Here is a 14,239-nt window from a genome sequence, read left to right as displayed (position 1 = left end):
AAGAGAAATAGTTTGGCGAGTGGGCATTTTGCAAAAGGCCACAGTGAGATCCTGAGTGCTTGTGACCCCTCTGTGGGCTTACCCTGCTGGGGAGCTTGGCTGTGTCTGGGGCAACAGCATCACATGGGATAAAAGGATTGCCTGGCCATCCCTCTTCAGATGTGTTAGTGCTACTCTATTCATTACCTTGCAGTCGCATAAATGCCAGTGAGTACTCGTGCTGTTTCAGATCCATTTTGCAGTTTATTTTGTAAAATTACTGTGCTAGTGGTGAAAGGAAGCTGTCAGTCAGCTTCAGCAGGGCAAAAGGTCCGACTGATAGCCCGTGTATGCAGCAAGGGTAGGCAGAAAATGCAGATGGATGTGACAGTGGTGTAGAAATGTCTAGAAGAGCCTTAGTGAGCAAAGACAAAATTACATATAAGGCTGTGACTTTTTCTTTTGTAGCTAAAATGCTCAGAAAGAATCAGAGTTAAAAGCCAGTCTGTGGGAAAGCAAGATGTGCAGTTCCAGCCACCTGAATGATAAAGGAAGATTAATACTAACATGACCATCTGGACAGTCAAAGAAATAATACTAACATAATCAGACCAAAAAAAATATAAAGGGCCTTGGACAGATGGTGTTGAAGTACGTTTCTCATAATTGTAGAGTTATAGCTCAGACTCGTGAGAATGGTTCTCAGGCCAGATAACTGCCCCCAAGTGCATGGAATGTGTGAATGTCCTTGGGCCTGGTCTGTGAATGAGTGGGAAAACAGGTGAGACAAACATCACATGACTTTAGTGTGTTTTTAATAGCAATTATTGGAAAAACATCTTAGTCTAGGCCTGTATCTGTAAATCCTATAAATTGTCAATGGTGAATAAAGAAGCAGGCCTAGGTCAGCTCTCTGCTTGCCCAGGCTCTGTGCTTTTTATCTCATCTCTGCGTGAATCTGTGTCTGCGTTCCAGTGTGTGCCGTTCCTAATCGCTGCAAGTGGTGCCCGGTGTGAGCGTGTGACCCCTGGAGGCTCCTCATCAAGCAGCGTGTTTGGCCGCGAACACACAATCCAACGGGTGAGTAAATTTTGTAGCCACATTAATCCCTACAGTACATATAGGGACAAGCAGTCCTCGTGGAACGAGAGAGCTGCGGGATTGCGTTAGTATGGGGCAAGCCACTTCTCAGGAACATAAATTGTATTTGCAGGTTTTAATGCAGATGTTACGTTTTTCTGGGTATCGTATTTCTGATAAGCAGGTCGCTTCGCTCCTGGTATGGGTGAAAGAGAATTGTGCTTGGTTTCCGAGTGAGGGGACATTTGACAGTAAAATTTGGAAACAGGTCGGGGAATGTCTACACGCACAAAAGAATTCAGGTTTTAAAGTCCCCGATAGTTTGCATGTAACTTGGAGATTTGTGTACACTGCGCTATCGCACTTGCAGTCAGCAGAGGAAATAATGCAAGGGCAAAGAGAGGAGGATGGACAGAACACAAATGAGCAGGTTGCTAATGATCTGAGTCTTGACAGCACTAATCCTCTTGAGTCAGGCTCTGTAGATCTTGAAAAACAGTCAGTTTTATATCCATCAGTAATGCCATCACAGCTGTGTAAAGATAAGGCAGAAATTTGTGAGGAGCTGGGTCAGGAGTCTAAAACTCTGCCCTCAGCACCTCCTTTGCCTGATTTTAGTGATGCTTATACAGCACACAGTAACCCCTTAATGACTGAGACAGCAGAACACAAAGGGGAGATGCAAAAATATGGTGAAAAGGCTACGGAGCACAGCGATTTTTCTTCCACCTTTCCAGTTATTTGCAAACCACGACAACCGCCAGAACATGGAGGAGTACTTTATACAATGGTTAAGGACTTAAAAAAATCTGTGCAAGAGAATGGGTTACACAGTCCTCTTACAATGGGAATTCTTGAAAGTATTGGTGCCACATACATAATGACTCCATGGGATTGGAAATCGGTTGCTGAAACAATTTTGACACCAGCGCAATATTCTGTGTGGCAATTAGAGAATAAAAATCTTGTGATTGAACAGGTCTTGGAAAATTTGTCATCAGGAGCAGAGATAGATCAGGATATGTTGCTAGGAACTGGACAGTATGTCACTCCACAGGCGCAGGCTGGGCTTCCGTGGCAGGTTTTTGAACAGGCAACTCGCATTGCTATTACAGCGTGGTGTCGGATCCCAGAGGCAGGGCAGCTCGTAAGCTTGTTTGCAACAATAAGACAGGAACCGCAGGAGTCTTATGTAAGTTTTGTTGACAGATTGCGAATCGCTATAGCAAGACAGATTGAAAATGAAGATGCAGCAAAAGTTTTACTGCTGCAGCTGGCATATGACAATGCTAACTCTGACTGCCAGGCTGCTTTGTTGTCAGTGAAAGGTAAAGCCACTGATATCGCGCAATACGTTGAGGCTTGTCAGAAGGAAGGAACTGAAACATTTCAGCCTTCGGTGTTAGCAGCCGCGTTGTCTCAGCTCAGTGTAAATCAAGTGAGTCTTAAGTGCTTTATTTGTGGTAATGAGGGTCATCTCCGTAAAAACTGTCCTCAAAAGGGCTATAAAACACCAAGAGAACGCTCACTGCAGTCGTTCTCTCGCTATCAGAAAGGATATCGCTGGAGTAATTCCTACAAATCTCAGTTTCGTAGATCAGGGAAACCCTTGCCAGGAAACAGCAAGAGGGACGCAAAAGCCAGTGCCCCGCAATCCAGCAGGGTTCAGAATCCAACTTTCCAGCCACAAAACAGTCTCTCCCCCGGAGCAGCAACAGTATCGCAATCTGATGCACAGCCTGTGATCTCGCCCCCGCAACCGCAGGCAGCGCCAGGTTGTATTTGGCAACCGCAACAGAACTGTTAATTACAGAATCCCGAGTATATACAGTAGATACCTCTGTATGGGAACCTTTACCTAATGGGTTTTTTGGATTGATTGTTGGACGCTCTAGTGCTAGTGTACGGGGTATATTTGTCCTTACTGATGTAATTGATGCAGACTGTCTCGGAGAGATTAAAATCATGGTCACAGTGACTCAGATTCCCTGCAAAATTCTAGCTAATCAGCGAATTGCACAGCTGTTGCTTTTGCTGTGCTGGGTCCCTCAGACAGCTACAGCTGGACGAGGAGATTCTGGTTTTGGGAGTTCTGGCCAACCGTAAGTATTGTGGTCCCAGGAGATTACTATGCAGCAACTCATGCTTACTGTTTCAATTCAGGGCAGACCTTTTACAGGGCTAGTGGATACTGGCACTGATGTTTCTATCATTTCTAAACAACAATGGCCAGAAAACTGGCCCCTGGAAGTAGCTATTGCTGCAGTTGTTGGAATTGGAGGAAGTCAAACACCTATGAGAAGTGCTTGGATGTTGCATATTGTTGGCCCAGATAAAGTCTCAGCTTGGATTCAGCTGTATGTTTTACAGACTGCTATCAACCTTTGGGGTAGGGATTTGCTACAGCAATGGCACGTTACTTTAACCACTGCAGACACAAATTTATCTTAAGGGTCACTGATCTAAAACCCCTGCTCAAACTTACTTGGTTATCAGACAGGCCGGTTTGGGTCGACCAGTGGCCCTTGAAAGGTGAAAAATTGCTTGAGGCTCTATGCACTAGTTCAAGAACAGCTGCAAGCAGGACACATAGTACCTTTCACAAGTCCGTGGAATACTCCCATTTTTGTTATCCCGAAAAGATCAGGGAAATGGCATTTGCTACAAGATCTACATGCAATTAATGCAGCGATGCAACCTATGGGAGCCTTACAACCTGGTGTCCCAAATTCCACTATATGGCCTAGTAATTGGACGCTGCAGATTATTGATTTAAAACATTGCTTTTTTACCATTCCACTACATCCTGATGATTGTCAGTATTTTGCTTTCTCAGTTCCCAGCATCAACAATGCTCAGCCTATGCAGCATTAATCAGTGGACAGTTTTATCACAGGGTATGATGAACAGCCCCACAGTTTGCCAGCTGCTTGTGAGTACCGCTCTGCAGCCTACACGTGAGGCATTTATAGAGGCTATAATATATCATCACATGGACAACATTTTAGTCTGTGCTGAACAACCTGACTATCTCCAGGGTGAGGTAACACAGTTACTTCAAGCTCTGAAACTTCATGGCTTACAAGTTGCAAAGGAAAAAGTACAGACTGTGCCTCCTTGGAAACATTTGGGCTGGATTTTAACAGACTATGATCAGACCCCAGCCCTTGGCAATTAATAATGACATTAACACATTGAATGATTTATGGAAATTGATGGGTTCAATTAACTGGGTACAACCCATGCTTGGAATTTCTAACCATGAACTCCAGCATCTGTTTAATTTGCTAAAGGGAGATTCAGATTTAACATCTCCTCACACTTTAACTCTGCAAGCACAGAGAGAATTAGAGCTGGTAGCACACAAAATTACAAACTTAGAGGCTAACTGCATTTGATTGGATTTGCAGATTTGTCTACTTATAGTTACAACACAGAAACAACTGCTGGCTATTGTGGGACAGTATGATGAGAATGCAAACAGACTGATATACTTGGAATGGATTTTTTTGCCCATTTCTTTCTGTAAAACTATTACTCAGCCCCTGGAACTGATTGTTACTCTGAACAAAAAAGGCAGAGAACGGATTCAGGCTTTAGTGGGCCATGATCCATCTGTCATGTATGTACCATTTGTGAAATCAGATTTTGATTTTTTTTATTCACAATCTATGTCCTTGCAAATTGTGCTAGCTGATATTCTTAACAGCATAGCTTTTGGCATGCCTAACTGTAAATTGCTGCAGAATCTGCATGTCTTTGATATCAGACCACAGACCGTACTTGTATTCGGTCCTATCCCAAATGCTCACACAGTTTTTGTTGATGGTTCAGGGAAGTCTCATAAAGCTGTAGTGGTCTGGCATGAAGATAACGATTGGCATCATTCTGTTAAAGTTGTTGAAGGTTCAACTCAATTAGTGGAACTTGGCGTGGTTTTGCGTGCCTTAGAGCTTTTTAGGGAGGAACCTCTAAATTTGGTTTGTGATTCTGAGTAAATAGTCAAGGTCCTACAGCGCATCCACTCTGCTTTTCTTAAAGAAATCTTGCAACAGCAGCTCTTTGATATGTTTGTATAATTGCAAACTGCATTACAGCTTCACAAACACCTACTGTTTGTTACCCATATATGATCACATACAACTTTACCAGGTCAACTGAAGGTAGTGCAGTTGCGGATTCTTATACTGTAGCTACAGTCCACTTCCAGTCTGCCAGGGCTTCACATGCTTTCTTTCATCAGAATGCTGCTGCATTAAAAAAAGATGTTTGGTCTCACTCCCCAGCAAGCGAGAGACATAGGGCGCTCTTGCCTGGAATGTCAAGGGTAGATTACAAGCTCACCCTCCCTTGGAGTTAACCCTCGCAGGCTCTCAGCTAATGCCATTTGGCAGTCTGATGTTACACATGTTTCATCTTTTGGCTGTTTGAAATATGTACATGTTTCTATAGATACTTTTTCAGGTATGCTTTGTGCATCTGCTCATACGGGTGAGAAAAGCAGAGATGTTCAGCGTCACTGGACCCACTGTTTTTCTATGCTGGGAGTGCCACAACAGATTAAAACTGTCAACGGTCCTGGATACACTGCTAGATCCATGCAATATTTTTTACAGCAATGGGGTGTTTTGCAAGTCACCGGTATTCCACATTTTCCCACTGGACAGGCTGTCATTGAATGAGCACATTCCACACTGAAACAGATGTTATTAAAACAAAAAAGGGGGAATATGACGCCTCAAGAACAATTAGACAATGCAACATATACTTTAAATTTTTTGAATTGTACCGTGCCTCCCTCTTCTATCACAGCAGTGGAAAAACACTTCCATGTTCCAGATTCACTGTCTCAGAGACCAAAAGTTTTATAACGGGATCCCATGCACAACAGTCAGTGGCAAGAGCCTGTAGAACTAATCACCTGGGGGAGGGGGTATGCTTGTGTTCTTCTTCCAACAGGACCAAAGTGGCTTCCTGCGAAATATGTTAAACCTTTCTACAAGTTGGACAAACATGACGCAGGACCCAGTACCAGAGACGCAGCACCTGTCCCTGCAGCAGAGAGTAATGAAGAAACAGAAGAGACTGAAGAAAGAGGCCAGTGATGTTACCTGGGAACAGCTAAAAAGTTACAGCAAAACCTATTAACAATTGTCTGTCAGAGAAGTTCTGTCTGTTTTATCAGTGGTGGTGGGACGGAGATGTAGTTCAGAGTAATTTGGCTTTTGTTTCCATTCTGGATCTTAATGTGTAAGGTATCTAAAGCAACCATAGAAGATGTTTTGATCTTGCAAATTAGACATATTAGTATATCAGAATAGTATAGATTACTAAGTGGTAAAATAAATCTTTCAATGCATTTGTTTTCCTTATTAGGATAACCAACCAGCTTTCTCCAATATTTGTAATTGTTGTAATTTGTATTATTCTGTTCTATTGTAGGTTGATTTGCAACAAGAAAATGACCCATAAGGTATGATGATCCACAGTGGGCATTCAAACTCACCAACAGAATGCCCCCTTTTGACTTTGGAGGCAAGAGGTGACTGCACTACCACTCCAAAGTAGTTTGTCAGATGACTGTGGTCACAGGATGGAATGTGTGGCAGTTGCACATTCCCCTGAAATCTGGAGCCTTCAATAAGGAGGTTGATGGCTCTTTAGCACCTTTTGTGCCCCACTGTGCCTGTCCCCACACATATCCACCCAGAATGGTACCAAGGTGTTGTCAGTCAGCTTCACCTCTACCAACTGATGGGTCAGGAGGGGTGGGACCCTCGGTCAGTTGACAGGGTCCTTAACAGCGAAGGTGCCCAGACTAGCTGAGAAGCTTCTGGACTACGTTGTCATGCCCACAGCCACATCTGGCCAAACAATGAAACGGGGTTCCCGCCGAAGACGCCCTTTGAGTAGTCTTCTCGGAGCTGCGGGTCTGTAAACTGGAGTCCTTTCCTTAGACAGGAACACTGTCTAAGGAGACTTCTTGGGATTGAGGGTGCCTCACCTGTTCATTTGGGTGACTGATTATTTACTGGATGCATCCTTGAATGAGACTTCGCCTAACCCAGGCGAGTGATTATTTCTTGTGAGTACCCTGAAGTAAGAGGCCTCTAGTTTTGCTTCTAGTGAGTGTCTATATGCCCATTGTGGATCCTCATTATTCTTATGATATTGTATTTGAATAACCTCCTTAGCTGATATCTGAACCTATATTTTATGTTATCAGAGTGCGAAATATGTGTAATACCATTGAAATAGAATTTTAGTGTTTATGAGTTATATCAAGTAAAATAACAGTCTTAGCTAACGTGCAAGGCCTGATTTAGGATTTATTCAGTACCCTGCAAAATAATCGCATAGTTTGTAAGAATTAGCACTGTAAGACATAATGGTTAACATTATCTGATAGCATAAAGTGATTAGACCCCAAAACTTCATTTTCAGATCTCAATCTGCATATATGGGTTTTTGTGGGAATTGGATATGCTTGTGTGATGTTTTTTCTTGTAGTCTTCCGAATCATCTGGAGAATGATAACAATGCAGAGAAGAATAAAGCCAGGGCCCTTACTGCGCTCTTTGAGAACCTGAAGTTTTTAAAAAAAGAGGGGGACATGTGGGAAAGCAAGATGTGCGGTTCCAGCCACCTGAATGATAAAGGAAGATCAATACTAACATGACCATCTGGACAGTCAAAGAAATAATACTAACATAATCAGACCAAAAAAAATATAAAGGGCCTTGGACAGATGGTGTTGAAGTACGTTTCTCATAATTGCAAACAGTTACAGTCCAGACTTGTGAGAATGGTTCTCGGGCCGGATAACCACCCCCAAGTGCATGGGATGTGTGAATGTCCTTGGGCCTGGCCTGTGAATGAGTGGGAAAATAGGTGAGACAAACATCACATTACTTTAGTGTGTTTTTAATAGCAATTATTGGAAAAATATCTTATGTAACATTTTAGTCTAGGCCTGTATCTGTAAATCCTATAAATTGTCAATGGTGAATAAAGAAGCAGGCCTAGGTCAGCTCTCTGCTCGCCCAGGCTCTGTGCTTTTTTCCAGAACAAGATCTCTGTCTCTGCGTGAATCTGTGTCTGCGTTCTGGTGTGCGTCGTTCCTAATTGCCCCACCAATCTATCTGAAATAACCTGCAGTATTTCAAAAGTACATCATTGATAGTGTCTTTTGGTCTGAAAGGAGATATATAAAGAAACATGCATAATGATCACAGGATTCAGAGTAAGAAATTACACTGCTTGTAACATTAACATTCCTATGAAGAACTCATGTTTTCCATGATTTACGATGTCAGCTGACCTGTTGTTTTACAAAGTGCACATTAGATGTACATAAGTCCATGCTTTCTCCTACATCGGATTTTTAAGATCTGAATAAATTTCCTGGAGCTTAGTTTATGTGGTCTTGACAACAAGTGGTTTAGACCTTGCTAAAACACTAAGTTTAGAAAACTGAAATCTGGAAAACAGGGTAATTTATGTTCACTGAGAAGAAATGTTTATGTATATAATTTACTTCCCCATGTCCCAAAAACCCTTCTGTCTCCAACAGTAGCCAAATGCCCCATGTGATTTCCCACAGCTGGTGGTCAGGACACAATACTAGGCAGTTTGATTTCAGCATGTCAGTGTCAAGGGTCGGTGGGAGGTGCATGTGTGCAGATTTTGGAAATTGTAATTTGCACTCTCTTACAGATTCATTGGTTGCTTAACAAAGTAATAATCTCTGTGTGTGCCTGGCTGTGAACACACCAGTCCAGGCCTGTGTCTGGCTTCTCTGTTTAACTGGTAAACATTCGAAGCCAGGTACAGCACATATTTAAAGGGCACTAAGCAGAAGCAGGAGGGGAAGGGTTTCTGATGTTGCTGGGCTTCTGGAAGTCTCACATTGCTACTGCTGTTACTATTGGTAAGTATTATAATATATTACTAAGCAGTACCATAGCAAGTGTTGCAAAGAGACTATGATTTTCAAGCCTGGAATGCTGGTTTTTTGACGGTAGCTGGGATAGTTTTCTGATCTGTGGGGTGGATAAAGTGTTTGTGGGGGAGCTGGATTATTTTATTGGACCAACAGATATTGATCTGGTGTGTTTGAAAGCTAGTCTGTATTCTTCCATTGTTATAAATTGCTCCAATGAAAGATATTTTCCCTCTCCTTGCTAAAAAAAATCATGCCTGCTTAAGTCAGCACTGTGCCAAGACATTAACATACTACTTAGATAAAATCCACCATACACTATGTATTTTGAATAGCCCTTTCTTCGCATGATAATCAGTGGGTTAAGTGTCCCATTATCGTGTGTTGTCTGCTCCTGCTCCCTATTCACCTCTTAAGCAGCTTGCAGGGAAGGCAAACCTTAAACCACAAATCATCTAATGAGCCCGCATCTCTGTGGTGGTGGTGGAAGGGGAATGACGAATTCGTCTGGAGGAGACCCTCTTGCTGAGGTGTTGAAGGTGGAGTGTGCAATGGGGCTGGAGGTGATGCTGGACAGGAATAAGATAGGTCAGTGTGGAGAGTGGTTTGGCAGGAGTTGGGCCTGCAGATTAGGAGTAAGGGGAGGTACAGGCAGATGTTGCCTACCAGCTCTCTTACTTCTATCCAGATAAGGTGGTTTGGGTCAATGGTCTTCTGTGTTGCTGTCTGCCCCGTCACCCATCTGGAGACTTCACTGCTCCTTCCCCAGCCCTGGTCATATTCTATCTGCATTCTCATATTCCATCTCCATCTCCCTCCCTGCTCTGAGTCCTGCTGAGCTGGCGTGTGGCATGGAGCATACTTGTAGTGACACTGAGCATACTTGTAATGACACTGAGCATACTTGTAATGCCTGCAGAAGGAGAGCTTGAGAACAGCTGTTTAGAGCTACAGAAGGTCAGTCAGCCCCACACCTCTGTCCTGTTGGGGAAAATGCTCTTTATGTCACCTACATATGACCTAGGAGAACCTGGCTCTATTTCTGCAGAACACATCCCCATTCTCCTTTTGCATTTCCCTTCCTCCTTTATTCTTGCTGGCAGCGCCTTTTGTCTCTTGTCACTCAGTTGTTGGTGGCTCTTCGCTCTTCCACGGCTGCTCAGCATGGGCTCCTGTCTGGGTTGGCACAGACCCAGCCTCCCAGGACTTGCTTCAGGCTTTGATGGCTGCTGTGGCTGCAAGGCAGCCATAAGCCCACAGCTTTACATGGTGTGTATTTACTTTGAGTTCAAAAAAGAAGTGTAGGCAAGCAAAAAGGTACAACCTGTGGGATGCCCAAAAGGCACTGCAGCATCTGTCTTGCCCCTAAATGACTCCTGCCCTTTGTCTTTTTTCTATAGTCATCAGCTTCGCTGTGGGACCAGCACAGCTATGTCAGCTTGGACACTTCACAGGTGTGCACTGGAAACTGTGGCCACTGAACACAAATTATTTGGCAAGCTGACTTGAAGAGAAATTTGTTGCAACACAGATAATCAAACAATGACAGCTTCCTGATTTGGGAACATAAAGCAAATGCCACTACGTTCCTTATAACAGATTAAGGCAATAAGGCATAAAAGCATGTATTGGCAAATAAAGACACGGAATTCAACCATCTGACTTTAAAACAGACAACAAAGAGACATTTGTATTTCCATAGCAACCTTACCATGTAGAAAATCTTAATGTTGGGGCTTTTAAAGATAACTTAAATTCACAATTATGGCAATACTGAGCTAATATTTGCTGAAGCAAAGTCAGCATCTAGTCCTTTCAATGTACGTAAACTAGTACTCTTACAAAAATCACTTTTTCTTCCATTTTTATTCAATTTTAAATGGCTCTGTTTGCTTAATATTGCAATTGTTTTACATATATATCCATAAGAGCATCAATATGTAATACAAACAATAAACATATACACACATCTCTTAGTGCTAAACCAAAGAGCAATGAAATACCGTGGCTATTCTGCTAAAATATTTTATTTTAAAAAATAACTGTAGCAATAGGCTGAAACATCCATGCCTAAAATTGATGCAAGAAATTCCTTCATGTGCAATCAAAATAAATCTCCATGAGACCTGATATTTTCAAAAATTTATTGTTATTCACCCTGTCAAGTTATCTTAGCACATTTGCATGGGAGGCATGAGACGACCAGATGATTTTTAAATTAGTAGCAGGTGACTTACCTTTGTGCTGATCAAACACTGACGAGGTACTGAAATCCATTGTGGTCTATCTCATTATTTACAACCAGACCGGACAAGTGCCATCTCCCTGGTTTTCTCGGAAGAATCCCAGGTAATACAGTAAACAATGCAATGATAGCTGTCTCCAATCTTCTTGTCAGAGAATTAAACTCGCTTTATGGCTGCAAGTTGTTGTCAAGGCAAGGACATTATTACTGACTCGACGGGAACATTGTATTCTGTTTGTTATGGACCTTCTTAAAATGACATCCCTGGAAGCTCAACTGAGCTTCTGACAAACATCTTTGCTTCAGCGAGTGGAATCGCCTACGAGCAGCTCTGAGGGATGCTGCAGCTCACCCAGACAGACAGACACGCCTGGGAGGGTGAGCGGGACTTGCTGCAGGCGGAGCATCCGCAGAGCTGACAGCCCGGGCCGGCGGGACACCCTGCAGTGCTGGCTGGGGACACCCCACAGTGCTGGACAACGGCACCCCGTGGTGCTGGACAAGGACACCCTGTGGTGTGAGCCGGCAACACCCTGTGGTGCTGGACAAGGACACCCCTCGGTGCGGGCTGGGGACACCCTGCAGTGCGGTGCCCAGGGACAGCCGGGCCCCGCCGGCAAGCACCTGTGCCCCGCTGTGGCCAGGGTGGCTTGTGACATGATGTGTTCAGAGACTGTTTCCTAATTTAACTCCTGCATGGAGAGCATCAATTAGAAAGCGCTTACTCCCTTAGTTTTGTACTACCCAATCAAAATTAGGTAAAGCACAATGTTTAATGAAGGGATAATAACTGAGAGCACCTTACCACGGCTGAAGCGGACAGTGATAGCGTCAAAAGCATAGTGCACCAGGTATAGTTCTGCCAAAGTAGACACGTATCTTCACCCTACTTTTTTGTCTGGTCCCCTGTATCCCTAAGTTAGGAACTTGGACTCTGTACTGTAAAGGGAAAGGGACCCTGGTGAACTTTGCTTCTTGCTGGGTTGTTTCCATGGAGGAAATAACAATAAATGGGCTGACTTGGAATTTACCGGGAATGATGGGTCATCAGCAGTGCCTGGGGGCTGGTGGATGGGAAGAACATAACAAGTTTAATTACCACTGGTGCACTGAAAGAGACACATCACCTCTACTGAATAAGGCAGACCTGCATATGAAAATTAGGAAAGGCAAACCATTTTTGGCCTGAAAGTGCAGACAGGGCCTACACTAAAGCTATGCCTAATCTGGGTCAATTTAAGAAGCCCTGAAACTTTATTCACTATATTTATTATATTCTGCTGTATTGACTGATTCCCATGACAACAAATGCTAGAGATGTAACATACATGTGGACACTGTAGGAGCTGTAGCTGGATGTGCTTCACATCCTAAGCATCTGCTTCTGAACGTAAATCCAAACTATGTGTTTGGAAAAAAATAGTGTGGTCCAGGAAGCAATACGGCCTCAACAGCCTGAAGGCAAAGACCAGAGCTGAAATCATAGAATAATTTTGCTTGGAAAACAGCTTTAAGATCACTGAGTCCAATGATTAACCTGACACTGCCACTAAACCATGTCCCTAGAAACGTCATCTATCTATCTTTTAAAAACCTCCAGAGATAGTGACTCCACCATTTCCCTGGGCAGCCTGTTCTAATGCCTGACAACCCTTTCCATGAAAACTTTTTTCCTAATATCCAACCTAGACCTCCTCTGGTGCAACTTAAGACCACTTCCTCAAGGGACACCAAAAGTGTGGCAAGGGGCCCTTTGTCCTCTCTGTACTCAGTGTTTCTGACCATGGGCTCTGCTGATGTGCAGGTTATGCAGTTAGCTGGTGGCTCCACAGCACTCTACCTGATCTGATCAATTAAACACAGTTTCATCTGCCCGTTTACCATTACTCAGTCTCAATCCTTCCATTCTGCTCCTGAGATGAAGGCAATGGGATTTGGAGGTTGCTGCTCCAGTTTCACTCTTGCTGTGTGTTAGCCTGGGAATGAGGCACATTACAGGTATGCAGGGAAGGAATTTGGGGGAGAAACACCCAGAAGCTGATTCCTTGTGGGTCCCACATGGGTCACAATGTTCCCTGTGGTGCTGTGTATATTTACAGGGGCTCACCTTGTCTTCAGCTTTGAGAAAGCCAGGTACCTCCTCTGAGACTGAGCTGACTGAAATTAAGTTGATCTTCTTCATGCAATTAGAAATTTTTATTTTTCGCAGTTAGCATGGTCATTGTTTGGATTTAGTTTGAGAATAATAAGATAACATTCCTGGACAGAATAAATGTTTTTCTTCAAGTAACTTTCCAGTGTTTTGGAGTTGGAATGGAGGTAATGTAAGAAGTTACTGTTATCTTAGCCGTTGCCTGGGAGACCAAGGTCTTTCTGTCTGCAGACGTGAGACAGCAAGGAATGGGGGCATAAATGTGACAGATCTTGTCTGACATCCCGGCTGATCAATGAGAATGTTCCACGCCATCAGCACCATGCTTTATATTTATCGAGAATCAGGTTTCCTGGCTGGGGAGACTCGTTCTGTTCCTGCTCCATTTTGGTTCAGTTCTGTTTGGGAGTTCCTTTACTTTAACTTTTTGCTGCTCTGACGCTTTGCACTTGGCTTACATTAAGTATCTCTTATTTTGTATTTTATTTTAATTTTATATATATTAGTAGTATTAGTATATTATTATTATTTTATTATTTAACTGTTTTTATCTCAATACATGAGTTTCTCACCTTTCCTTTCAATTTTCTCCCCTGTTTGGGGGTGGGATGGAGGCAGCGAGCAAGTGGTTATCATGGTTTTCTTTGCTAGCTGGGGTTAAATCATGACAAGTGTCGACAGCCCACAGGAACAAAGGGTGTTTGTAAACTGGCATTTCCTGCCCTCTGCATCCATCAGAAGAGAAGCAAGGCCAATGCCTTACGAAAACTCCTTCCGCCATGTGGGCATGAGTACCAGCTGAACACTGTTCTGTTTCTCAGCTGTGGTAGACATATCACAG

At 43.3% G+C, this 14,239-nt stretch overlaps 1 protein-coding gene across 1 annotated transcript in view; it reads right to left on the bottom strand.

The window, feature by feature from the left end:
• Window positions 1-11,278, bottom strand: part of ANKRD55 (ankyrin repeat domain 55) — a gene marked incomplete at both ends in the record, with an annotated part of 55,615 nt that extends 44,337 nt beyond the window's left edge. The window contains one exon of the mRNA XM_080362426.1: window positions 11,239-11,278. Coding sequence (XP_080218552.1) covers window positions 11,239-11,278 — 40 coding nt within the window. The remainder of the gene's footprint in view (window positions 1-11,238) is intronic.
• Between the last annotated feature and the right edge of the window lie 2,961 nt (window positions 11,279-14,239).

The sequence above is a fragment of the Nesoenas mayeri genome (genome assembly GCF_963082525.1).
Source record: "Nesoenas mayeri genome assembly, chromosome: Z".
In the NCBI taxonomy this organism is placed as follows: domain Eukaryota; kingdom Metazoa; phylum Chordata; class Aves; order Columbiformes; family Columbidae; genus Nesoenas; species Nesoenas mayeri.
Note: the sequence above shows the minus strand (reverse complement) of the source record. Positions and strands in the feature narration are given on the sequence as shown.